This window comes from Phyllopteryx taeniolatus, chromosome 7 (genome assembly GCF_024500385.1).
Source record: "Phyllopteryx taeniolatus isolate TA_2022b chromosome 7, UOR_Ptae_1.2, whole genome shotgun sequence".
NCBI lineage: Eukaryota > Metazoa > Chordata > Actinopteri > Syngnathiformes > Syngnathidae > Phyllopteryx > Phyllopteryx taeniolatus.
This window is the reverse complement of record NC_084508.1, coordinates 16,713,101-16,741,019: the sequence shown is the minus strand read 5'-3', so window position 1 is coordinate 16,741,019 and position 27,919 is coordinate 16,713,101. Positions and strand designations below refer to the sequence as shown.

Here is a 27,919-nt window from a genome sequence, read left to right as displayed (position 1 = left end):
GAGATAGCATTCACTTAAATGGTCGTCATTCTGTCCGATGAACCCGAAGATGGGTGACAGAGCCTCGAAGCAGAATTTCAAGCAACATTTATTTTTTAAACAGGCTTGCACTTACATGTATGTAACGTCCACACGTCATTTTTCAAGCTACACTATTGAATTTTTACCATCAGTTCCAGGAGGAATACTGCCATCTCCTGACAACTATGGAGAGAGCAAAAAAAAATACTTTAAAAAAAAAAAACTGAACTTACAATTGAACTCACTCAAACAGAATGGAAATGAGTCATTTTCTTCCTCATTTCGCGTCCAGAAACATTATAAAACTGTACAGTGTATTACAAGTGCAGTATGATGAATTTTGTTGTTAAATACAAAGCATACAAACTCACTGACACTTTGCAGTCTATTGACCACCAATACAAGAGTTCATTCTGGCTTTACAAAAATAGCCATGCTCTTGAGAGAGGCGTTATTATTAGTATAATTTCTATCAGGAACGACTCTCAGTATGATGCTGTGCAGTTGCACGCCACTGCAAACTACAAGCTCAATAATAAAAATCTCATGAATTCAGCGTCAACGTTACCGTCGCAAAGTCTGATTATTTTATACGGCAACTGAATTGCATCTTGCATTGGATACACCAAAAGTGGTCAGTGAATTGATTTCCCGTCAGCTATAACATACAGTAAGCCAAATGATGAAAATAAATCATCTTATTTTTGTAAAATATATTCGAACTAAGGCAGCACATCTGCCTCACAGTTCTGAGGACTGGGGTTCAAATCCAGCCTCGCCTGTGTGGAGATTGCATGTTCCCCCCAAGCCAGCGTGGCGCTCACTTTGTATTTTTTTTTTTTATACCTTAGCCAGGATAATCAAGAGAAAAACTTAAAAGACAACAGAAAACGACAATCCAAGCACTGGTCTATTCATTTACAGTGTACGTTTATTCCCCACAGAACTAGACCTCTTCTAGACGGTGGCCTCAACGTCCTGCACCTCCTCTCCCTCCAGGAGGCTGTAGGACGCGTGACTCTGGAAAGGTCTCTGCAGAGGGTGAGCGAGAAGTTTGGCCATGCAGTTGTGCAGCTCGATGGCGGGGCCACTCAAGGACACCTCGAAGCGATAGCACATGCCCTTTGAGTCAAGGTTGCAGAAAGAGGTGTAGTTGTCCTGGAGACAGAAAACACAACACTTTCAGGAGATAACGAGAGAAATGAGAAAACAAAAGTGCAGACCCTGCAAAAGCATGGTCATAGACAACCACAATGTATCTGAAAGTACATCCTACAATTGTATGATATACTCTACATGCTATAAAAGCTAAAAATGATATAGGGTATAGAATAATCACCGATGGAATCAATTTAATAGATTGTCTTTACTCTAGCTACTTCACGTGTCAGATCCATCCCTTCATATTTTAGACACTTATCCTGTTCAGGGTCGTAGATAACTGGAGCATCCATTTTCTGAGCCGGTTATCCACACAAGGGTCGCGGGAGTGCTGGAGCCAATCCCAGCTATCATCGGGCAGGAGGCGGGGTACACCCTGAACTGGTTGCCAGTCAATCGCAGGGCACATACAAACAAACAACCATTCACACCTACAGGCAATTTAGAGTCTTCAATTAACTTACCATGCATGTTTTGGGGATGTGGGAGGAAACCGCAGTACCCGGAGAAAACCCACGCAGGCACGGGGAGAACATGCAAATATCCAAGTTAACTCTGGGCGGAAGGCAGACTACAGCCTGGAATGGTTGCCAGTCAATCACGGGCACATATAGAGACAGACAACCATTCACAGGGGTGGGAAACGAGGCCATGCAAGTCAGGCGAGTGACCCGCTACATGTGTGAGACGATGTTCAAAATTAAGGGGGTTCTTGCTTTGGCTTAAAGAGGGTCCCCACTCACCCGCCAGCTTGTATCCTCCCCGTGATCTTCCGCACCGTTGTGGAGGTAGACCACGTCGAAGAAAAAGTAGGGAGACTGTAGCATTTTCTGGAGGACACAAGAAATAAACATGTTGTGATGGTTGCATTACAAAACTCCTTACATATAGAACACACAAAGACTGAAAAAAACTGAAATTAAGCACTTGTGAATGCAACAAATAGTGAGTGATGTCTGCAGTTCTGAGATATTCTGCAACATGTTGTCGTTGCGACTTTCGGCTCATCCCATCAGGGGTTGCCACAGCGAGTCATTTGGATGATTTGCTTGGCGGTTTTTACACCAGCTGCCCTTCCTGGCATTTTTTATTACGACACCACACGGAACCACATTTATGGAGGACCGCAAGGACGACAACAAAGTGAATACCCGTGCAAACAGCGCTGCACCTCTAGCTAGAGAGTGTGTGTGGGGGCTTCGGGGTGGGGATGGCGTTGTAGCCTTGCTCAAAGGCACCTCGACAGACATTAGGAAGCAGACTAGCATCTCTTCAAAATAGAGTAGTAATTTTTTTTGTACGCAGTGGGACTCAAACCAGGACCTCTGAAGAGTCCAAGTCAATACAGATGAGCTACTGCCACCCCAACGATGCTTAAATTAAAGCAAAATAAGTGTATAGACAGTAATGGTGACCGTCTCAGTCCAACTTACACTGACAGCCTCAGATGGGTTGAGCTGGAGCTGTCCAGCATGGCGGCTGTAAATAAGTATGGTCCGCACCACGTAAGGAGGTGGCACAGTTTGAACATTCTCCATCGAAGGCAGTTCAATCTTTTGACGACTGTTAAATGAACAAGACTATTTTTGTAAAATCATATTAAGATAGTAGAATCCTGTGAGAAACCAAGATGTGCGCTGAGAGTACTTACATGACACTGAGAAGATCTTCCAGGTCTGCAGAGGACAGTTAAGGCTGGAACTTCTAATTGTACCTGAATGGATAGTGAATGGAAGGATACTGAACGTCTCACATACGTTGGTCTCCAGGTCATACAGACAGCTGCACAGCTCCCTGGGGTCTGAAGTGAAGCCTGAGAGCTGAGACAAAGTGGAAAAGTTTGTAAAACTTGGGTTGGGACCCCAACCCATTTTTCTACATCACAAAAGCCTGCCATTTAAATAGGGCTCTGTAGACTTTTTATAGCCACTGTAAATGGCTCGTCATTATTATCATGAAGTATAATTTTATTTCTTGATGAATAAACAAAATAAAAACAACAACAAAATTCCTCTCAACCCCGCCCCCTCGCCCGGACAAAGCACTGCTGTACATGAATTCTGCCTATCAAATGCATCCCTGACTCACCCACAGAGCATCATCATTGACCACCACCAGAGCAAACTCGTGCCGTTTGTCAATCTTGTGCTTTGTTCTGACAAACATCTCAATCATCTTCTGGGAAATGTTCAGGGCGTTTGTTTTTGAGCTAGTCAGAAAGATACATGATTTAAAAAATAAATACATAAAAAAACAAACATTTTCATTGGGGTGAGGAAAGTTTAAAACACAACAGGAGCATACCCATTAAAAGACTCCAGCTTCGGTAAACACATCTCTTCAGAAAGGTCCAAGCAGATGATCTATTGGGAGGAGGGGAAACACACTCACATTCTATTCATCTTGTGAAGTGTACATTACACAGTGTATTTAAAGCTGTAAATCTGTGTACAATGCAAGTAGGGCTGCAAAGGGGTGGCAAATTTCTTGAAGATTTATGGTAAATTTCCATGGGAAGTTGAAATAAGGATAAAGACAACATTTACTTTTATCGCAAGACATCCATACAAAACAATACAAAAAGCATATTTCAACAGATTTATTTGTAATTATAATTATAATTTTAAATATTTTATTCAAAATTTTTAATGAAAAGACCCCCTCTCCCTTCCAAAAAAACCTATCTTCCATCGAGCTCCTTTCATTCTCCTTAATTCCTATGGAAATTTTCCAATTTAAAAAAATTCCTGGAATGTTGCTACCCTAAATGTGAGTTTACCACTTTCTCCGGGCAGTTGACACGAGGAACTCTGATTTGGTACTCTGCTGGTGGGGGGACGGAAGCTATCAGTGTAGGCTGCTGTGGTGTGGGCTTGGGCCTCTCTTTGGATGCAGCAGCCAAAGCAAGTTGTACGGTTGTGGCGGCAGCAACAGGGACGACAGTCTGAGCCACGGCTGTAGAGATGGTCGCGGTGGCGGAAGACGGAGGACTGTCGCTGGTCGAGGCCTCGCCCTCGCCTTCGACACGGCTACCCACGGCCGGTTGCGATAAACTAGGATTACCTCCGCCTCCGAGGCTCCCTGTGCTGCTTCGACGGTCCTCTGCACCTTCAGGGTTGGAGCGAGTTCGCGGTCGCAGCTCCACCAGGCGCTCCTCTCCATCTGCAGGGCCAGGCTCGGGCGTCTCCATGGATACACAGGCTGCTCGGTTAAGAAAAAGAAAAAAAAAAAAAAAACTTGTCCTCATTCAGGTTGTAGGTGAGCTGGAGCCTATTCCAGCTGACCTAGCCAAATCAGCCAAATTGGTCGCCAGCCAATTGCAGGGCACACGTGGACTAACAACCATTCACTCACATTTACACCCATGGATATTTTAAAGGTCCTGTGTTTTGGCTATTTAGACCTCCATAGAGTAACTCTCGAACATGAATTTAGTATAAAAGTGTCAATTTCATTAAAAAAAAAAAAAAAACACCTTGGTTTTGTCATACGAGTGTCTAGAAAAGGCCCCACTGACAGCTACTTCTGTTTGACCCAGTTTTCTATCCACTTTGTCCATATTTGGCTAAGACCACCCCCTTTCCTCTGATTGGGTGCCTCTGTGTAGAAGACCCACTTGTGAGTTCGTTTGTTATGTTGATAGCGCTGGCTTGGGAGTGGAAATAGAAGGCGTTGATCTTCGTTAGTGACGGAGATAAGCTCGAGAAATTTGAATGACCTGAGTTCAGGCCTCTCGACAGAAAAATCTCTGGAACTCAGGAATGCGTGGACAAGTTTAATTCATATTTCACGTTTAGTGAGGTTTCATAGAGACAATATTACATCCCAAATACTAGAAAATTTTGGTTTAGCAAACTATGTCCCCTTTAAGAGCCTTCAATTAATCTCAAATGAATGTTATGAAATGTGGGCGGAAGCCAGAGTACCTGCAGAAACCCCACACAAGCATAGAGAACATGCAAACTACACACAGGAAGGCCAGAACCTAGATTCAAACCCAGAACCTCTGACTGTCAGGCAGTTGTGCTAACCACTACTGTACCGTGCTGTTTATTTGATCCAGCCAAATGTTTTCTATCCGCATTAGGGTTGCAGGTGAATTGGAGCCAATTCCAGCAGACGGCAGGAAGGCCACAGCTGAGATTTGAACACATGACCTCAGAACTGTGAGGCAGACGAGCCAACCACTATTACACTTTGCTGTTGCCTATTGGATCCATACAGAAGAAATTTAAACCCTTTAAATGAGTTTTTTTTCATAGTAGTGTTTATGGTTTAAAAACTACTATTACATCATCCCATATGCATAAAACGCCACCTTATAAACAACGAAAGACGATATATAGATAAGGTAGTTATCAATATGTCAAGTATAAAGCAGACGTGACGTATGTAGTGTGAAATGTGTGGGGCAGCTTAACAGCAGGTAGAAAAAGCATACATACAATTTTAAAAAAAAATACTGTATAATAATAACGGCGATGTTTGATGACAGCGTAGTAGCAAAAATGAGCGGCTACTAGCATTAGCCAGCCTTGATTGGAATTTTAAAGCGCCAACCGGTTCCCTGCACAAAGACGTACGATTCAAGTAATGAGGAGACCTACCTAATTAATGGCTTGGATAGTTCTCAAATGCAAATAACGTAAAACTCATTGAAAGTTGCCCGAGCAATCCCCGAGCAGCTAGTGTTTGTTTTGAACTTCCGTGCAGGATATGACAAAGAGCTAGCTAGATCGCTAAGCATTATGGGGAATGTAGTTGAGCAAACAAAGTACCCATTGCCGCTTCCTAGCATCTGAAGACGAAAACAGAGACAGTAGCAGCAGCAGCAACAACAACAGCAGTATTCACAGTACATATAATTGTATGTATATATAGTGGTCAATATACAAATATACTCCCATCTTGTACTTTGTTAGCCATGTACTCACAGAAGGGTTCAGATTCAGAAACCTTTCTTATTATCTTTTAATAGATAAGGATGCATATGGATGACAAGAGTGTCATTAAGATAAAAGCAAAGTAAAGCAGCTAAACTAAACTGGTAGAGTAAAGAACGCGCACGCACACGCACACACACACATTTACGTGTATTGTAGATATGGGCAGGTTTCCAAATTCAGTCAACATTCAGAACTATAATAAGCCCTTTACCTAACTTGCACACATCCTGTGTTCACACTACTGGTCATAGGCTGCTATTTAAAAAGCATGAAATGTAAAACTGGGCAAAACAGGAAGGGACACAAAGTGACGAGGGATGGGTGGAGATGACTTTCCACTTACTAAACTCTTGTTGGCAGACATGTAGAGAGTGGCTGACATTCTAATGAACGTTTAACTGTATAAAATAACTGCAGGTACAGTGTAACATCTTATTTTGTCCGTTTTGCAGTGGGAAGGGGACATTTCATCTCAGCTCTGTCAAGTATGGAGGTAAGTCATGTTTAAGTGACTCACTATTTTTATTATGATTTTTTTTTATGTGACATGTTACATGATCTAATACGTTGAAGTAACTTTAGAAGTAACAATGACATTCTAATATTGTTCAATTAACCCCTGAGAGAACAAGATGTAGATGTAGACTACAACAATAAGCTGAATCAATCCCCCTGTAATCATGTTGTGCTGGTATCATCATTGCATTAGCAGAAACCTTGCTCTTGATATTTCATTTTCACGTTCTTCTAGGTCCAAGTTCATACACTTAGCTAAATATATTCCATATATCCCAAGTGTGTTTGCATGAAAATGTGTTAGGTCTTGGAATTTCGTCCAGTGGATGCTTGAGATAGTCATGCAGAACAGGAATGTATCCCTATTGTTCGTTGTCAGGATGCATTTTGGAATGAGGAATTCAAATATGCCACCAAAAGCTTCTGCTAAACAAATAATATATTTACTTTGCCTAGAAGAGATTCTTTATATTCGTAAGAAACTGCACATTTGAGCTCAACTGTTGATATAATCCTGCACTTTTACAGGATGGTTAAATAACAGACTTGATTTTTGTGCACAACACAAAGTTGTTTGATGCACAAATATTTGTACAGGCAGGAAGTTGGATACAGGATGTTTTACTTTCCCCCCTTTCCGCAGCGCAAAACAATAGGTGCCAATAACACATCTGCTTTGAGTTCACAACAGATTTCATCTGTAGAATTAATTAAAATCCTTTTTATTGATTCATTCCTAATAAATAGACACTAAATGGGCTGGACAAATCTTTGGATCGATAAACCGAAAGACACCTCCTTCAAACAGCAATGGCTACTGCACTTAACAGTGTGGTTGTTCCGCTTTCTTGTATAATTGTTTAAGTTGTCTGTACCTATAGTAATCTTACTTTAAAAAAATATATAAAAATATTAGTCCTCATATATAAAAAAGTATACGACATGGTTTTGTAGGAGTTCAGCTTGGTCCGCTGTGACAGCCTGGATACAGCGTCTGGCAGTGACAAGGAGCTGACGACCCGCTTCGACCACAGGAGTCTTTATCCTGAGGTGGCGCCTTCGCCAGCAGAATTGGATCAGTGTGAAGCAGAACTGGGCACCCTGCTCAGCATCATCGCTGAAGTGAACAAAAAGATGGGCTCACTGAAGGCGCCAAGGTAAGGGAGTTGATGTCAGGGATAAACATGATTCAATTCAATTTTATTCCCATTTAATTAGTAGAAAGTTTATTGTTCATCGGAATTGTCCAATCTGTAAATTATACACTCAATGCACGCTACAGTAGGTATACTCGCATCATAGAATTATATTTAATACTATAATATGTAGAAAAGCTAAATATTAGGAACAACTGTCATTATTCTACCCCACTGCACCTACAACTACAATAATGTGTCTACCTAATAAAGTTAATCAATGAATACAGTTGCTTGCCTTACAATAATCACAGTTGAATATACTTAAAGCAGCATACTAATGCTCCTCTCCAGTGACCCAGGTGATTTGAGACCACCAAGACCACCCAGCCCTCTGTTTCCTGACCTGCTTTCACACAGGCTAATGAGAAGCATCCCGGAAAAGAACACTGCCTCTGATGTCAAATGTAGACCTTCACTGCCTTACCGAGGTTTTTCTTTCTCTTTCTTTTTTGTTTTTCTTACTTACAGTATATGGTGCCACCGATAGTGTTGCGGTGACTTGTGCAGCCAGCGTCGGATCGATTCCCGCTTAGTGACTGAATGTGAGTGGTAGCGTACCGCGCCTCTCAACTGTCAGCTGGGACCGACTCCTATCCTGTCATGATAAGCAGTAGAAAGGGACGAACAGATGTTGCCTGTGGCGCTTGATCATCAGATGCAAAGGCGCAATTAAGGGGATAAGAGTGATGACGTTTCTAAAGACCCATGACTGACAGTGACACTAAAAAATACACACGGCATTGTTATTGGTGGGGCCCGTGACATTTTGACCACCGCCTGTTACAAAAAAGTCAAAAAACAGCATGCACCTGTGCCACGTACATCATCTGGACCAGTTCAAGAAGCCCATCATATTCACCAAAGATACTCATTATTAAATGTATTGATGTGTGCAGACAGATTTTGCCAGTTGAACTTGTGAACTGTTGTAACACGTTTTGCTCTGATCAACCAATCAGAGGACAGAAAAATGCGGACATCATCGATGACCTCATCATCAGGCTGGGCTTGTGAGGACAAATTTGAAATCTGATTGCTTTAGCAGTCCCATTGGTAATGCACATCAGCCAGCACTACCTATTCTGAAGGCCCTGGGAAGATTACATTCACATGGCAACTGCAACAAATAGAGGTTATAATCAGATTGGCCAAAAAAAACAACCTAAATCAAATATCATCTTACACTTATTGGAACCTGCCAAGAGAAACGCTAGTGTTGGAAACAAATTAATAAAATTTCATGGAAATATTACTACAGTAGAAGTTGTAAACATAGATCAGTGCTTCATATTGTGTTTAGACTGGCAGAGAAGGCCTTGCTGGCCCTGATGGCGTGCCACTGCATAAAATGAATAAAAGAGGCTTCTCGTATCCATTTCTAAAATGATTAGTAATCACATCTTCCTCTAGGAGGCTGTAGTATCATCTGGGCAGAACTCAAGGGCGCTCTGGCTGCTGTGGAGGACTCCATCAACTGCAGAAGGTCCTGGGCAGCCCCCATCACATCCTCTGACCGAGACAAACCCAAAGAGCATCTGAGAGCAGCTCAGGACAGCTGGGCTAAGGCTACTAAGGTATTGACAAAAACAATGGAAAAAAAAAAACCTCAAATGCTTCCAAGTGATCACGTGTCCTTGTCAGCATTTCATTTGGGTCTTCTGGTACCTGCAGATTTTGGAGGAAATGGAAAAGGAATTTGGGATTTCTTGTCCATCAGATGTGGCAAAGGAAACATTTCAGGAGGTGTTCATGGAAAAGCGTATAGACTCTCCTCCCTCGCAGGCTCAAGTGGGAGAACTCCAGGGAGCACACAGCATCAGCCAGGTGGAAGAGGAGAAGAGCAAGGTTACTGCTTTAGGAATTTGTTATATATGTGTGCGTATAGTGGTTGCATTAAGCAGACTGTAAGCATTTTGTATTTAATGAAGGGCCACGAAAATCTTTTTTATTCATATTACGCCCATTTTTGTCGCTGATGAGAAAAAATTGAACCATGGCATCGGCTTTGGTGTCTCATTCCGATAAATAATATATGTTTTGACTATATGTGTATGTGAAAGTTCTTGTCTTGTCTTTTGGCAGGTTGGTCAGCAGAGGGCCTGGAGGTCTGCTATTTACTCGCCTCCATACAGATCTTCAGGCACCACTGGGCCTCTAAGTACAGACAGGGCCTCTTCCTTTCCGAATTCTCCTTTACTCCTCAGAAGAGCTGCAGGAGGATCATTATCTTCAGGAGGTGACAGCTCCCCACTGACCTTTGTTACCTCAGGAAGTCCTTGTCCAAGCCCCATTGGCCTAGAGACTGAGATAGAACGGCTGAATAGGTTGGTACGCCTTATCAAGCTAGACCTCCTGCAATTACTACTACTACTACTACTACTACTGTAGCAGAGTACACGAGGATAAAGCTCAGAACTTTGCCAAGCCAAACTGCACACAATCATCAACGCATCAGTTTTTTATTTTCACATTGAGAAATGAATGAAAGTTATATATGTGTACTTATATCTGAATCCACACACAAACCTTTAAAGGTTCTTTTATGACCTATGCCCAACCACTTTTAATAGTTCTGTAAAAAATCCACAAGTAGTTTTGTCTGTTCCCAAAGTGCATTGGTATACTGACTGCGTAATTTCTGTTACTATTTCTGTGACAACTTCAGTTATTTCCATCCATTTTCCATACCGTTTATCCTCACTAGGGTTACGGGTGTGCTGGAGCCTATCCCAGCTGACTCTGGGTGAGAGGCGGGGTACACCCCGAACTGGTCGCCAGCCAATCGCAAACTTCAGTTATATACACAAAAGTATTGGTTGGGACTCCTGGCCATTACTTGTACACAAAGTAATAATAAGAAGACATTACAACCCCTTCCAGTTTTCTGGGAAGAATTTCCACACAGTTTTGGAGTGTGATTAGACACACTCCAAAACTCTGTACAAAACAATAATTCTCATTGACACTGTATATGAGAATTATTGTTTTCTACAGAAGGACATTCGTATTGGATCTGTGAGCTGGAAACTATCCAAATTGACCTTGGGAGAGGATTGGGGTATTTTGTGGGAGAAAGCCCAAATACCTGCAGAAAACAAGCAGCGGGAGAATACGCAGCCTCCACAAGGGAGGACCCAAACCAAGATCCAACCCTGTTGACTGTGACGCAGACGTGCACACCAATTTACTGTGCTGTCTTGATTTAAATTTATTCATAAAGCACTGCACAAACCAAAATATTTAGAAGAACCCTAAAAGGGAATACACAAAAGATAAGGGAAATGTGCAAAATACTTATCTCATTGTGGCGTTGAAACGTACAGGATGACCATTGGGAATCCATTGGATAAAGTGATGGCCCATTCCCTCTGCCTTCTGTTCATTCTGCACCTGCCTTATTCCTGCAAACTGCATACTGGCCTTAGGAGTGTAGTAGTAGTGTGATTGACGATGCGGACAGGGCCCCGCTGAACCAATCTACAATCGAACACCGCAACAGATAATGGGAGAACTTCAAGCTACGAAGCACAAGACGTTGACAGTCTCCTCCCATATACCTCTCAGGTTAAGCAACCCCATCTATGAATGGTAAATGGAATGCACTTATACAGTGCTTTTATCTACACCATTACAGTGCCCAAAGCGCTTTAAAAAGCCTCACATTCACCCATTCACACACCAATGGGTGGCGGCTGCCAGGCCCACTGGGAGCAAAGTAGAGTTCAGTGTCTTGCCCAAGGACACTTCGACATCTAGACAGTCGGAGCTGGGATTCGAACCAGCTACCCTTGGGTCACTGGACGACCCGCTCTATCTACTGAGCCACAGCCGCCTGCTATACCCAACAGGCTAACCCACTTCAGCGGCCCTCGTGGTCTGCTCCACATCCACCACCCATACAAACCCCCTTCTTCAGAGCATCAGCATGAATGTAGTACATGAATGAATGTCACGTCCAACTATCCCCAATCGCCATCAAAGAAACCTCAAGATTGCAATAGAGAACTTGTTTTCCGCTGACAGCACTGAACTGTTCAAGAACCAGTCTTGCCTCTTTGTCACCTGAAGTTGGAGGAAAGGAAGTCAAACTCATAGGTGATGCTTATCTCCATTCTCAGACCCGTTTAACAGACACCGAGGGCTGCAAATGAGAAGTTGGAGCAACCTCACCAGTTAGCCCTGAAGAAGAGAATCGCCACAGTGATGTACTCACCCGACATCAGAAAGATATTCCCTTCAGATCTCGGTATTGGTGGGGATGCTAAATATTGGCCCAGATGGAGAAGTGGATCCACAGTGCAGCTCTTACATCACTTGTTTAATCAGCAGGCTACGCCCGAGCAATGAGCTGAGTTTTGCAGATACACGCTCACTCAGCGGAGCAATTACAATACTCTCGATGACCTAGCCCAGTGGCACAAGTATAGATCCTGGTGTCAAGACTTCCACGGTGACCTATCCCCTACAAGGACCAAAGATAAAGAGAATTACCCGAAGCCTGACAAGTACTGAGGAAAATGGCCCATCCCTGTACTGCATGGCTCAGATAACACGCCAAACGAAGTGATACCAGCCAAAGCTAAACCCTCACCTTATTGTGCTTTCTGTGGTAGCCATGAGCACCACCTCAGCCAGTGTGCGGCCATCGGCCAACTAATTAAAGACTTGGTCACTGAGTGGATGAAAGCCAATTAAAGGGGCTTGCGCTGTGCCCGCGCACACCATGCAGCGCATTGCAATCTAAAGAAGGCCGGTCAACTGCCAAGGTTGTCACTTACACGTCTCACTTAATGCCAACACAGGACAAAGAAGACGAATGATGCCAGCAATGTCATGGCAGGATACTGGTAAGAGTTCCACAAGAGGGTTCTACCACAACCAGCCAACCGAAGGTGGACGGACTCTGCTTAAAGTAGTTCCTGTATCACTTCAGCAAGGTTGCCACACTCTTGAGACCTGTGCAGTGCTGGACGATGGGTAAGAAAGAATGATGCTGCTGGTGACTGCTGCTTAGAAGTTAGCCCACAAAGGCACCTCTGAAATCCTGCCACTGCGCATAATCAGACAGGAATCTATCGCTCCCCAGTTCACATTCCTCCATGTTACTTTTGTCCCTGTTTTTTTCTGCCTTATAAGAACCCAAGATCTTATACAATCAGTCATGATCTCAACCGTGGTTTATTTAGGGAGTTTGGAAATGTAGCGAGTCAGAAAAATAAAGATTCTAATTCTAATTATACTCAAGTACAGATAACTGAAAAACTTACTTAAGTACGGTAACAGATTATTTGTACTTTGTTACTTGCAGGTGTTTAGCTCAAAGAAAACTTTGAGTTCCTGGTAGCAGGATTTCCTGGTAGCAAATGTGGCCAATCGTTTCTCCTCTGGTGTTTTACAGGTACATTGAGAAGCTGAAGGCCAGAAATGAACGTCTGACTGTTGCTTTGGAGCGAAGGCGGGCAGAGTGTGAGCAGATCAGTGTTACACTAAAGAGGTTTGAGGCCGATTGCTCTGCCATGCACTTGGCTCTCAGATACTGGTACACATAAACACGCTTGTCACATAACATGCTTATCACCTGTCAGCTATAGAGAATCATATCACATTGTATTGTTTTTTTTGTTTTGCCAGTGAAGAGTGTGAAGAGGCCTACAGCGAACTGTTGTCGCTTTATGATGCTCAGAGGCAACAAAGCATTCCTCTGCAGACCAACAGAGCAGGTGTTTGAATAACACTTTTCAGTGTTTACTACTCAGCACTCACCCATGTACAAGCATTGTGTGTGCGCCTGTTGTTCCCAAACAACAACTGTTGTTGTTTTTTCTTGTCCTTGGCAGGCGTCGAGGACGAGCAGCAGCCGGGCAGTCCATCACAGCAGCACAACAAAATGGGAAGCGAGGAGTTGTCCACCTCCTTCACAATAGTAGAGGTCACCCAGGAGATGGAAACAGACACAGCACAGAGGTGATGTTTTGAAGGACTCCCTGGCATACAAAGCTAAGAATAGCAATGGCAAAATAATTCAGTATTTGTAACTCCAGAACTCCTGAACTGACTGATCGAGAGGTTGCGCTGCGTCAGCTAATTGAACGGCTGAAAAGAGACCGGGCGGCCATTTACCTCCATAAGCCACGTCCACATCAAGCAGAAGTCAAAATGAGCCCAGATGCTGGTTACTCTGCTGGCCACTTATCAAAAGATAACACCAAGCCTGCTGAAAGCAAGAGAGATAAGACATCTTTGTTCCATGAGCTGATCACGGCCAGGGTAAGAGTCTACATCAGTGAGCTCCTCAAATATGGAACACAGACCTTTGCTGCAAAGACATGTGGATTGATCCATTTTATTAGTTAAGGGTATTTTTTTTTAAATTCACTCAATGATGAATCTTATAATAATATTACCTCACTGTTTCGCTGCTTGTTCAGGAAGAGATGTCAGATCTCCGTGCTCTGATTCGTCTGAAGGAGAAAGAGCTCAGGTGTCTGGAGTGGAGTGTGGTGGCCCAAAAAGCACAGGAAGCATCTGAAGCACGTGTTCCAGAAAGCCTCCGAGAGGAGCTTGGGGACTGTAAGACTGAACAACAGGTAGACGGGACGAACGGCAGCTCACTTTTCTTTTACTTTTTCAAGTGATACAAAGTCAAGGTGAAATGTACAAGAGGGAGCAGGACGTTGGTCTTTTGTGACAGACCCGATTCAAATCTGGGTGTCCCACATGGGAAATCATACATCTAGCTACCAAAGCAGAGAATCCCTCCAGGCCTAGAGGGATATTTTGGTCAAACAAGGTCTTTAGATTAGAGCTGCTCTTCACACCTCTGCCACCGTCAAAGGACAAGGACGTGGCAGAACACATCTTAATACACGTTAGACAAAAGTATTAGGACACACTTTTAAATGGTGTATGAGTCAGTCATTCCAAATTCAGTATAGAAATAAGCACAATGCACAATTACATTTGTGTGTCGTGTAGTCCGTGCAAATGTCATTCAGTGATACTATGTCATTTTTGACAATATGTGTTAATGTTAACTTTTCAGAGGCTCTGTGAGAATGCAGCTAAAATGTGTAGTGATGGTGACGTGGGTGGGCTCAGGACGAGGCCCATATTGAAAGAGCTGCAGGCACTGCTTCAGAGGTGAGGCGTTCCTTCATACGCATACAGTTTCCAATTGATGTACTGTTGCCTTTCTTGATAGCTGTCAATGCTGGAAAATGTCTGAACAAGACCATGTGGTTTTATCCAGCATGAGCGTCAGAGAACGTCTTTTTTTTTAACAGTCGGTTAAGTGACTTTTCACACGGGAAATATCAATGACTCAATAACTGTTACAGTAGTCAAGATGTAACCAAACAGAAAACAACCCAATGGCCCCAACATAAGACAAAAAGGGATTCCAAATGATGTACAGTAGCATTACATCTTCCTTAACAGAGAGTTTAACACCATATAACTCCATAAATTCAGTATTCGCCTAAAATGTGGCTTGAAAGTAGAGCAAAACTTAGCAACAAATTTTATCATTCCTTGCATTGGGGGGGGGGGGGGATTTATATTAAGAAAGGAGGGTCCCCCTGGCTTTTTGGGAAACTCTGGGTGTGGGTGGTATTCTTAGGACTGGGTGCCCGTGGAATGGGTGCACCGGCCCGCACTTCCCTGTCAGATGGGTGAGGCCGAGTCCTGAAATGTTTCATCGGGAAAAGTGTTGCACGGCTGCGACGCCCCTGTTAGTTTCCACTGTGTTTGGTCCGAGCCCCAAGAAACGTCCCAATGCTGCAATTCATCTTTTTCTCCTTTTTGCTTTTAGGGAACAAGCCCTAAAGAAGAGACTGGCTTTAGTTTATGACTCACTCAATGCAACACTCCCAGACAGCGCTTCCAACAGCAGGGACAGTGACGAGCATGTTGCACGGATTGCACAAGCTCACAGGTGCAATATTTGTATATGAATTCCTGTCCAAAGTAGCTAAAGAATTTCACAAGTGATGTATGAAACCAAATCTTCTTTCATTGTTTTCATTCCAGTAAGGCCTTGAGCTCATACAGACACATTCGCAGAAAGTACAGGGAGCAGATGTGGAAGCTGGAGCAGAAACTAGCAGCCATGATGGAGAGTCAGCACATCCAGAGTGAAACGACGACGGCGGCGGCAAGGGAAGATTCAGAATGGAGGAGGGAAGAGACTGTTCTGTAATCCAGTTATGCGTCACAGAGACAAACTAACTGGACATCTTCATGGGTCGAGTCCTGCTTGTACGGTTGTGACTGTTTCAAGCAACCTACTTCAGATAGTGTACAAGACCTGTTTAAATATGTAAGACGTGGAAAACACTGCTTGTTCATCCATTGTGGGAGTATAATAAACCTAATTTAAATTGCATAGCAGAACTCAAAGCCACTCCAATAAGAGGGCACTGCACAAAATACATGGGCACCATATTTTATGTTATTGTTTAATGTCTCTCCCATTATTAAAAAAAAAAAAAAAACTTTTTAATTTTAATCAAGTTTTTTTTTTTTTTTTTTTTTTTACAGCTCCTCAACAGTGCACAATTTCAAATAAACGGAAGCTCTTTGTGTACCAAGCTCATTATTACTTTTTTTGCATGCATGCATTTTTGCAGGATTATGAAAAACCTAAAATATTTTACTCCAAGGGTAAGTTTACACAAGAACAAGTAGTAAATAGATCTATCTAATCTATCCATTTTCTGTCATTTTCTTGTTCTTGTTAGAGTCGCAGGTGAGCTGGCGCCTAAATCTGAAAAGATGTCTGTAAGCAAGACGTTCTGTACTGAATTAGTGGTGGCAAGCCACTGCAAATGAGTCACACTAATACAAACACAATTCACTCAGAATAGTTGTTAAAGGGGTCAGAAAAGTGGATAAATATGGCCACGGAGTTGCAAAGCTTGCCTTGCACGCGGTTGCTCCGCCCTCAGTCGTTATTTTACCGAAGGCCCCAGGCTTAGTTTGCGTAACGATAATAATAGGCCCCCTAAATCCATGTGAGTTTTTTTTTTTTTTTTTTTTTGTCCTGGTCGGCTGGTAGGTCAAGCAGAAAGGAGGATATGTATCCCTTTTATGCCGGAACAGTTTTATTGTGTCACAGTGGACTTTTTACGCTGCCACTGTGGCTTCTTAGTATTTTAATGGATATTTATTGGGAATCAAAGTCGAACAGAACAAGGTTTCTAGAGGGGAGTGAGAAAAGAAGACAACAAAAGACAAAGCACTAGCTGTAAACAAGATGAGGAAAGTAAATCATTATATACCTAGAACAAATATACATTAGATATGAATGTTGTATGGGGTAGTAGTGCTACACCCTGTGAGGGAAAGATGGGACAGGATAAGGACAGGAGGGGAAGCACGCAGGACAAGGGTCGTGAACCCGGTGTGGTGGGAGTGGCTATGTAAATTATAAACTTCTATAGGACCAGAGTGTGAGTGCGGGGATACCCAGGAAATTCACAGTCATAAGTTATTTGTCGCAATGAGTGCGTGGCCTCATACCCAGCGAATAAGTGTCAGGGGTGTGTGTCTGCGGACACATGCAAGTGAATTGACGCCGTTTCGCATCCACGATGCCTGTCAGAAGTGTCCTGTAATTGCTGTGCCTGCACCGCGGGGGCTTAGGGCCCCGTCCAATCAATCGAGAGGCGGGGTCGGGCCCAGGAGTCTACCTGAGAGCGGCCCCGTGGACGGGACACGTCACGTACCCAGGGGTCCGGGGCGGTCCACCGGTTCCACTGAGGCGCCCCGAAAACCGGCCACTTGGAGGAGGCCGCAGGGACCCAATGCCACCCCCGCCCAGAACCAAACTAATTTCTCAATCATTTCGCCCCCTACCCTCCGGCCAACACTGTGCCCCGCCCAAGCGGGTCAGCTGCAGCTGTGAACGGCGGTCAGGAGGTTAAGGCAAAGGTTGAGTGTCACGCCCACAAGATGCCTGGCTGTTGCGTCGTGCTGTGAATTGAGGCTTGACAATGGCAGACGAGGTGGCGAGTCCCAGGCGCCCTGACTCTTGGCCAGGCCGCAGCTTCCCGAGCAAAGGTCGCCATAAAGGCCGTGTCCTTCCCGCTTTGCCCATACGTCCAGGTCACTGTCACCATTGTTGTAATAGCTGCCATTTGAGCAGATGACACAATTATCATTCCTCTTTGTGTGCCTGTTCTTGAAGATCTATGTCTAATGTTTGAGTTCATCAAAGGTTTCTTTAGATTACGCTACGGTCGTAACCTCTGCTTGACTCTTCTTGTATCAAAGAGACCGCATTGTGTGGAAACATGCTGCTGACCTTTTGTTAAGAGCCAACGGTGGGTGGTGAGCGCAACCAGACTGGTGTCGCATTAGCTCATTCTCTTGAATTTTGGATCACTATTTAGACAAATCAGCTGTTGTCAGTGGAGCATCTTAATTAGTTGTTGATGTTTTTATTAAGTTTATCTGAATGTACAGTGGGTACGGAAAGTATTCAGACCCCCTTAATTTTTTCACTCGCCATTTGCTAAAATCATCCATCCATCCATCCATCCATTTTCTGAGGAGCCGCTTCTCCTCACTAGGGTTGCGGGCGTGCTGGAGCCTATCCCAGCTATCATCGGGCAGGAGGCGGGGTACACCCTGAACTGGTTGCCAGCCAATCGCAGGGCACATAGAAACAAACAACCATTCGCACTCACAGTCATGCCTACGGGCAATTTAGAGTCTCCAATTAATGCATGGTTTTGGGATGTGGGAGGAAACCGGAGTGCCCGGAGAAAACCCACGCAGGCACGGGGAGAACATGCAAACTCCACACAGGCGGGGCCGGGGATTGAACCCGGGTCCTCAGAACTGTGAGGCTGACGCTCTAACCAGTCGTTTACCGTGCCGCCGCTAAAATCATTTAAGTTCATTTTTTTCCCTCATTAATCGACCCACGACACCGCATATTGACAGAAAAAAACGTAGTATTCAGACCCTTTGCTGTGACACTCACATATTTAACTCCGGTGCTGTCCATTTCTTCTGATCATCCTTAAAATGGTTCTACATCTTCATTGGAGTCCAGCTGTGTTTGATTATACTGATTGGGCTTGATTAGGAACGCCACACCCCTGTCTATATAAGACCTTACAGCTTACAGTGCATGCCAGAGCTAATAAGCATCATGAGGTCAAAGGAACTGCCTGAAGAGTTCAGAGACAGAATGGTGGCAAGGCACAGATCTGGCCAAGGTTAGCAAAAAAAAATCTGCTGCACTTAAGGTTCCTAAGAGCACAGTGGCCTCCATAATCCTTAAATGGAAGACGTTTGGGACGACCAGCACTCTTTGTAGAGGCAGAGGATCCACACATCCAGATGTGAAAAACTTGTTGCATCATTCCCAAAAAGACTCATGGCTGTATTAGCTCCAAAGCGTGCTTCTACTAAATACTCAGCAAAGGATCTGAATACTTATGGCTGTGTGATATTTCAGTTTTTCTTTTTTAATAAATCTGCAAAACATTTGACAATTCTGTTTTTTCTGTCAATATGGGGTGCTGTATGGAGATTAATGAGGGGGAAAAAATAACTTAAATGATTTTAGCAAATGGCTGTAATATAACAAAAAGTGAAAAATTGAAGGGTGTCTGAATACTTTCCGTACCCACTGTATGTTTGTTTTATTTGAAATACTACTAAGTTTTATACTATTTTACTTAGCTTTAGTCTATAGCTACCAAAACAAATCTATTGTATAGCTTTATATAATATTTTATATATTTTGGTCTCTGTAAAAAAAACAACAACAACAGCAATATCTTAAATATGCATCATCTTTGTTGTTGAAATTGTTGTTAGTTTTGTTTTATTCTCGTTTTTATAATTGGGTCTTAGGGCCATGTTGCACAGATAAAGATAATTACAGTATGAAATTTAAATTGTAATATTACGGAATCAAATTGTATGTTTTTGATATTTAAAAAAGTAGTGTATTTTGGAGAAGAATACATGTAATGTTACTAGAACATAGTCATATTTTTATAGTCGAATTAAAGTTACTGTGTGGTTGCTTCTTTATTGGATACAGGTGCAGGGACACCGTAATGCCAAGAAAAATAATGACTTTTCTAAGCGCCCACGATGACTAAAAGGGACCCTAGAAAATCGCATTTTCAATTTGCACCATTGACGTGGTGGTAGCGGAGATTTTTTTTAATTTTTTTTTCCCATGGGGAAATCCTTTTTTGTTTGTTTGCCTTTTTAATGCACTTTTACACAGATCTGACAACGCTTCCTCTCACAAATCCGTGTTGACTAAGTTGCCTAAAAATGTAACTATTCTACATCTGTAGAAGTCTGACAAGAAGTCTGTATATCTTCTAATGCTGTAACTTTGTGTGTCATTTATTCTGACTATGACAACTGTAAATTATTGACAGTTTGGAAATATTGGTCCAAAACTGCGATGTAGTGTGTGATAGTTTAGTCGCTGTGCCGCCATGCACTAGTAGCAGGTCACACTTCGATGACGTTATCTGGACACTCGAGTGCCACTGTGTGCACTTGCTTCCTCCTCTGGCTCTCACTCATGTTTACTCTGTGACAACAACTCTCACCAGATGAGGGAGCATGCCTTCAGAATTGCGTCACATGTTGGACTCAATCCTGTTTGCTTACACGCAATGATTTTAATAATAATAATGATAATGATGATGATGATAATAATAATAATTAATTTCACTGTGGTGCTGTGGCTATGAATTTGATCATGGAATTACAGGTATGTACAAAACTAAAGGAAGCGTTGCTTATTGTATAAAAAGCCTCCTTTTTTTGTAATTAAATGGTTATCTTGTGATAAATGACATGAAGTGACACAGTATTGAGAGACGTTGTGTATTAAGGAATAAATTACTAAACTATGTTTGCCATTTCCATTTTGATTTTTCCTCCCATACACTAGTTGTCCTCAGTAGGATTGTGGGTGAGCTGGAGCCTTCCTTCGCCTCCTTGCTTTGGCGACTGCGGTGTAACCCTGAACTGGTTGCCAACCAATCGCAGCGCACATATAGACAAACAACCATTCGCACTCACATTCACACCTATCTCAATGTATTCTTCATATACTGAACTCTTAGGCCTACAAAAACCTAAAAGAAATAAATCTATTGATGTGGCATTAACCCCCAAAATTTGCAGTAGACAGTTATAGCAGGAAGCCTGCAAGCCTGCAGTTTTCAAAAATACTCCAACCATTATTAGACATCGACTGATCCCTGTTAGTCAGCGTGAGGGTGCATGCAAGCTCTCCCTCAAACACACACACACACACACACACACACACGCACATGCACGCACGCACAAGGGGTTTTAGGTCAATTCATTTACTCGGCCTCCGTTCCTCATTTTAATAAATTGTCCCCTTGTAATCTGTGTAAAGAGATCACAGCCGGTGGCCTCATCCCTTTCTCCCCTAAAGCCATTAGCTCACCTGTCACACAGCTCCATATCCACCCTCTTCTTCTCCTCCTCCTCCTCCTCCTCTCTCCATCTCCCTCTGATCTCCACTGAGCTGTAACCAGTCGGCCAGTGGAGCCAATGGAGAGGTCAGCGAGGTGATGAAGAGCAGGGCAAAAGTTTTCAACTCAATCAGATGTCCTTTAACATCTGTTCCCATAATCACAACGCACAGCACTGAGCCACAGCAAGCCGGCCCATCAGCAGCACGTGAGGAGTGGAAGCTTGACACACAATATAGTTGTTTCAAATATATCATCCTCATCACAAGCCATTTGAAGGAATAATATACTGAACATAAACGTACTCATGACGAGTTGGCTGCCTTTTGTCAATTTAAACTCGTAATAAATGATCTCATAGCAATAGCATCTGAAAATATCAGGAGGGGATGCTGTCTAGGCCAGGGCCAGATGAGGTAAAACATTTTTTTTTTTTTTTTAGGAAAATATATGAATTCTCATTTTTTAAATTTCATTTTACAGAATTCATTTAAGTATGATTATATAATGATTGAATTAATAATAATAATATTAATAATAATAAAACATATGATGATAACATTTTAAAATGAATATATAAAATTGCTTATTTTACTGTTTTTGTATTATTTAAAATAAATCAATTAATCACTTATTTCATTAGATTCGTATGTAGATAAGCTAAATAAGGAATAAATACATTGAAATTGACCAATTTTAAGGAAAAGGGCGAAATGAGTGAGCCAAATATTACAGGACTGTTGTTTATGTTATGATCAGTGGGCCGGATTTAAGTACGGTGTGGACCATATGTGGCACACAAGCTATACTTTGCCCACCTAGGCCGGATTACGTCATGATTTTTGTCCAAATACTTCTTAAGCATTTAAGATGTGTTTCCAAAGCAAATTATTTTCATTGGTTTATTTTTACTTCAGTCCAAAATCTCTGTTTAGGTTTTGTACAAGCATCAGACATTTTCCACTGGAGACACGTGTGAATTGTGCGGTAGTCACGAAGATGTACAGTGTATTTGCTTCATAATACATGAGCAGATATGGCTTGTCCAAGTCAGCTTGTATTACTCCAAAACATGCACAGCGGAAGCTCTCAAGTCAAATGCTTCTCAAGTGGTACGATTGTAGTTTGAGCAAAATGTTTTGCAAAAATAGTCAACTTTTCTGAGGCTTCAGCTCAGTGACCTTCAAAAGGATTTACACCACAAATATATTTTGCTTTTATTTTATTGGATTTTTTTTCTTGGGTAGGCTTTTGTGATGCAACCACCGAAAGATTTGTTGGGGGGATACATACAACCAGAAACTTTGGGATTGTGATGCGGGACAAAGGTACACAGAGAGTGGATTCTGGTCCACTATAATTATTTCCACATGAATGCGCATTGCATTACTAATGATGTCGTATGCAATAGCTCAAGTCACACACACCTACGCAACAGGGATCTGTGGATTCGTTGGATTTTAACAACAATATAGATAGGAATGCATCCACAATTCACACACTTGATGCACCTGGCCATTGTGGAGTGGTTTTCATCATAGCATTTTAATACTTGAGACTCACACTAATAATATTATTAATCCACTGCACTCAACAATATCTGAAGTTATTTGGGCTATAACTAGAAATTATATTTGTTGACGAATGCTGGCATGCCACAGAGACAAATGAATTCAAGTTTTTGAATGCTAGTAACGCCGTTACAGCATATCATACCAGTACCAAGTAATTTTGCACTGTGAGCTGTATAACAATGACATCACAGCAACATTCGCGAGTGCTTTGAAGTATGATATCATTGCCTTACAAAGTACAATATTTCCGATGAGATGAGATGTACATTTTGCTCTCTGGTTGCAAATAAAGATCATAAAAAGGAATGGAAGAAGTAAGTTTTTAAGTGTGAATTCACATCATTGACTGTGTTGTCATTCCTGTTGTACTCTACTGGGTCCAGCAGAATGATAACAGAGGGTAACAGAATTAAAATGCATGTTGAATGTGGCGTATAAGTAAGAGGCCTTCGTCAGACTGGTTGTGATTTACCGTGATTTATAGCAAACACAAGACGTCGAGAGCAGCGGCGGCAGCAGATGAGGCGAGGTAATGAGTTTACTCGAGTGGGCAGGTTGTGGCTGTTAGATTACTGCACTAAGGTGTTTAAAGGAGAGAGACGGTGAGGGGCGGGGCTTCCTTTTAATCCCGTTAGAGCATTTGAGTCATCTTCGCTGAGCAGATTAGGTTCATAGTATAGCCCTAAGAACTCTTCTGTGACCTCTGGCCAATGTCTAAGGCACATCGACAGAGCAGATTGGACAAAGATTTACAAAAGTGAGAAGTCAGGAGCTTGACCGAAATGTTGTGACTGCACCTGAGTGTTAAGTTAATGCCCTGTCTGAAACAAATTTACATGGTGACAATCTCTCAACTGGATTATGCACTGACAACATATTGACAGCCTGCCAGTGCTAATCATTTTGGACTTGAGAGTTAAATAGCTGCTTGGCCTTTATCGACCTCTAAAACCCTAGAGATTATGTTGATGGCTATTGCATATTTCATGTCTTATATTACATTATAAATCTTACTTGATGGATGATGCACATCGACAGACATATTTGTACGAACATAGCGATTTCCAGTGAGTTATGATCTGTCCAACACAAAGATCTCTGTTGCATAAAATGAACGACTTGGAAGTCCGTTTTCTGCACCAGAGCTGTGCATTGGAGAGCTAAAGAAACACTTGCGGCCGGCTGGCGACCTGTCCGGGGTGTATCCAGCCTCTCGCCCAAATCAGCTCACCAATGTTCCTAATGAGGACAATTGCGATAGAAAATGGAGGAATATTAATTGAATTTTCTTTCATAAGTTATATAAGAAAACAAAATCTATTACAATGAGCATCTTATTGTGTTGTTGTTTTAAAAAAACCTAGTGCTAATGCTAATGCTCATGCAAGTGGAAAGTCACCCACTGTGCCACGTGTCACTAATGCCATGTACTTACTGTGTTCACTACCGTGATGGGTGAAACGCAGAGGTCAAAGTTCAGGAAATGTACACAACAATAAAGTGAGAGTATTTCCACAAAGACAGCAGATATAGTGACCCAACACTTCAGGCGCGGAGAGAATGAAACAGTCATCACTCTACTGTGCCAGGCAGTAGAAAGTCATTTGCTCCGTGACATTTAATCTCCACGATACAAAAAGACACAATTCCCACCAACTCAGCAAATCCACCGACATGACTCGATACCTTGTTCACAGCCGTCTCAAGGCAGCTGATTTGAATAACAAGGACACACACCGAATGGGAACTTTCCCACCACCTCCTGCAGGTCCTGGGCGTGGAGCAGGCGTACTATTGATTGGACGCCGTGTGGTGCTCTGCGCTCACCCCAGCAGATGGTTTTCTTTGGCAGGTTCCTTTGCCCTGTTTATTCTCAATTGCTCTGTTATTCGCTCGAGGTCAAAGGCCTCCGTATGGAGGGTGTTGTGAGGGGGTGAGAGACCGTGATGGAAAACAGAGAGAGAGCCAGAGAGAGAGAGAGGGAAGAAGAAGTTGCTCTTTGGGCCAAAGGGCACGGGGGCTCATGAGGAAGCAAAGGGAATCATGTGCTTGTGCGTAAAATTACTTATATGAGTTAAAGGACAATTCAACTCTTCTTACACACTCCCAGATCAATAGTGTGCATTCGCTTCTTCATAAAATAAAAGAAATGTGCAATGACAACCGCTTTAATTGTTTTGCTACAAATATATATTTTTTAAATAACTACCAAAGTGATTGTAAAATAGTATAAAGCAGTGATTCCCAACCAGTGTGCCGTGAGAGCTCTTCTGGTGCGCCGTGGGAAATGATCAAATTAAAATTCCAATTAATTGGTCAACATATTCTTTATTTACAACAAATGTATCTTTGTTCATCTAGCTATGCCAGTGGCATATAAGGACAGACAGAAAAAAATCTATTCAATTAGATGGCAGAAAGTGTATAATTGACTTTTTATGACATTTTTATTTGTTGGTGTGGCGTGAAATTTTTCAAATGTAAAATATGTGCCTTGGCTCAATAAAGGTTGAGAATCACTGGTACAAAGACAAAGTGATCATTGTTAGGGAGTAACTAATTGCATGTAACTAGATTATCAGTAGGTAATTTAATTCCAAAATGTATGGACATGCTCCGCTGCAATGGCCACTTCTGTTATCTTGACAAGGGAACACAAAAGCCCTTTTGATGATCAAGTGTCTGAAAACATTTGCACATGCTTGCTTTTTTTTCCGTTTACGCGTGTGTATGTGTTCAAACGCACTGGTGAGCGAGGTTAGGAGAGCAGAGGTCAACATGTGGCAGTCCAGCACTTCCTCCTTCTAAAGCTGACGCTTGTTTGTGACGCTCTCCGGTCGTGTGCAGTTCTGCTGGAGTCTCAAACGTGACATATTTTTCCAAATATGACCTTAGACTTATAGTTACACTTTTGAACTGTTTCAGCTTCATAATTTTGGACTTTTTTTTATGGAACGTTCACTTGTCATATGAAGCAATATTGTCTAAATTGTGCACATTTGTCATTATGTCAACATGGTATCATGTTTCACAGATGCTGTACACATATAATGCAACAAACACATTTCTATGATGTATATACATTTCATCATGTTTTGCTATCAGTTTATTATTTGTGTAACGAACAAATATGTGGTTAATTCCAAAATAATGATCTATGGTTTGAATCCACTTTTTTAGAGAAAACATACATGGGTCCTGTTTAGGCATTAATTCAAAATTGAAATCCAAATGCATTCAAATGTAATTAGTTATATTATATTGAGAAAGTAATTGAAATATTTACACTCCTATTACATTTTCAACAGAGCATCTTGTAATTCTACGCAACTCCATTTCCAAAGCAATGGTTGTGCTCATCACATGCTATATGCCCCCACCTCCACTCCAAACCAAAGAACACGCGCTTCCTGCCGGACTGCTTGACTGCCACATGTTGACCTCTGCTCTCCTCACCTTGCTCACCAGAGGGTTTGAACACATACACGCGCACACACAAAAAAAGCAAGCGGGTGCAAATGTTTTCAGACACTTGATCATCAAAAGGGCTTTTGTGTTCCCTTGTTGAGATAATATAAGTGGCCATTGAAGCGGAGCATGTCCAGCTGCCCACAGGTCTTCAACTGGTTAAACCTGTACAGAATGAATGTACATAGTACGACGAGTGAGTGTGCATGTGTGTGTGTGTGTGTGTGTGTGTCTTGCCTTGAACCTGCTTTAGTCAAAATACCACAAGGATCAATTATATCCATTACATCAAGCTTGCTTTACACACCCTATTTCTTGACTTGCTGAAATCATCCTGTTTTTAGGGACTTTTTGATGCAAGTGAACCAGTCGTCATCCCGCCCCATATACTCCTGGGCCAATGGCTTGTCCGACTTCTGTTTCCATGACGATAAGGGGGAGCCCGAGCTTTGCTGTCGTCTTCTCACTAGGGTTGGATCTCACCTGTGAGTGTGCACACTCAGGCCTTTTGGTTGTCTCCTTTTCCATGTCACTCGGCCGGTTGGCTGAGCTCAGAAGAGCCCAGAGTATGAAGGGGAAAAAAATAATAATAATAAATCGAGGCCCCATAAAGACAATAAAACATTTCAACTCATAGAGGTAGCAGTTAACTGTGTGTATGTGCCGCATGGACACATCACTAAACTGACATTAAAAAGATAAGCTAAAATTAGAGCTGATTGTTGTTGATTTTGTTGGACCTGTAAAGTGTTTCTCCACTCTAGCGCCGATTTTTTTGTATGGGTTTTTACAGCATACAGACAAGTTCGAATTTAGAGTTGTGTGCTTTCAGTGAGGTCACACGTTGTGAGGTCTCCTGGAAGAGAAGCGGCTTAATTAGAGCAAAAATAAGAGGATGCCCCTTCAGTCTACAGTAATACAGTACAACGTTTTGCTGTTTTAACATTCGTTGTTTCCACAGAGCAGTGAAAATAAATACATGTTAGTATTGTTCTTTGTTTGTGTTGCTGCTTCATGTAGGTTAAAGTAGCAGTTGTTTAAAGGTTAATTACGGTAACATCAATGCTAATTTCCTTTAGCTCGTCTATGGCAATTCTCATGTTAGCATTAACAATTAAGCAATATTATATGGTTTTGTCGAAAATTTTGTTTTTTAACTATACAATGTTTGATGAACTATTGTTTTTTGAGTCAGTTTTACATTAACTTCAACTGGTAGTAACAAATAAACAGCTTGAAGCAAACTTATTTAAAGAACTGTGCAAGCAAGAGAGTGAAAACAGTGCTAATTAATACTTCATAGCGCACGAAGGAAATGTGTTTTAATACATTTGTGTTTTTAATAGGTTTTAAAACACTGTACGTTAAGCTATAGCAAATATTTTAGATGATCTCTGAATAGCTCAGATTTTCACTGATAGGCAAGGTTGGGGTGTGGGTCTAGAACATCCCCACGAATAACAGGGGCTAACTGTAAATGAAATATATAATATTCAAAATATATGTTTTTGCCTGTGACAAAGACGCCCTAGTTTTAACTA

General features: G+C 42.2%; 2 protein-coding genes across 6 annotated transcripts; one reads left to right on the top strand and one right to left on the bottom strand.

The window, feature by feature from the left end:
• Positions 1-70: 70 nt before the first annotated feature.
• babam1 (BRISC and BRCA1 A complex member 1) lies at positions 71-14,059 on the bottom strand. 4 transcript variants are annotated; one of them, XM_061779303.1, is made up of 11 exons: positions 13,964-14,059; positions 13,607-13,756; positions 3,962-4,383; positions 3,487-3,545; positions 3,271-3,391; positions 2,924-3,002; positions 2,834-2,858; positions 2,616-2,745; positions 1,926-2,012; positions 974-1,179; positions 71-204 (listed from the first exon to the last, which is right to left on the bottom strand). In XM_061779303.1, exons 2-10 carry the CDS (start codon positions 13,608-13,610, stop codon positions 979-981), a joined length of 1,128 nt encoding a protein of 375 aa, XP_061635287.1. In that variant the 5' UTR covers positions 13,611-13,756; positions 13,964-14,059; the 3' UTR covers positions 71-204; positions 974-978. The 4 variants fall into 4 exon arrangements, with proteins under 4 accessions (XP_061635287.1, XP_061635286.1, XP_061635289.1 ...); XM_061779302.1 differs by having other exon boundaries at positions 71-1,179; XM_061779306.1 differs by lacking the exon at positions 71-204 and having other exon boundaries at positions 931-1,179; positions 2,940-3,002.
• ushbp1 (Usher syndrome 1C binding protein 1) lies at positions 6,439-16,341 on the top strand. 2 transcript variants are annotated; one of them, XM_061779300.1, is made up of 14 exons: positions 6,439-6,621; positions 7,599-7,801; positions 8,135-8,271; positions 9,254-9,417; positions 9,515-9,688; positions 9,926-10,167; positions 13,242-13,337; positions 13,475-13,563; positions 13,681-13,807; positions 13,885-14,110; positions 14,272-14,430; positions 14,886-14,983; positions 15,654-15,776; positions 15,872-16,341. In XM_061779300.1, exons 1-14 carry the CDS (start codon positions 6,616-6,618, stop codon positions 16,038-16,040), a joined length of 2,013 nt encoding a protein of 670 aa, XP_061635284.1. In that variant the 5' UTR covers positions 6,439-6,615; the 3' UTR covers positions 16,041-16,341. The 2 variants fall into 2 exon arrangements, with proteins under 2 accessions (XP_061635284.1, XP_061635283.1); XM_061779299.1 differs by having other exon boundaries at positions 6,440-6,621; positions 13,242-13,382.
• Positions 16,342-27,919: the final 11,578 nt, after the last annotated feature.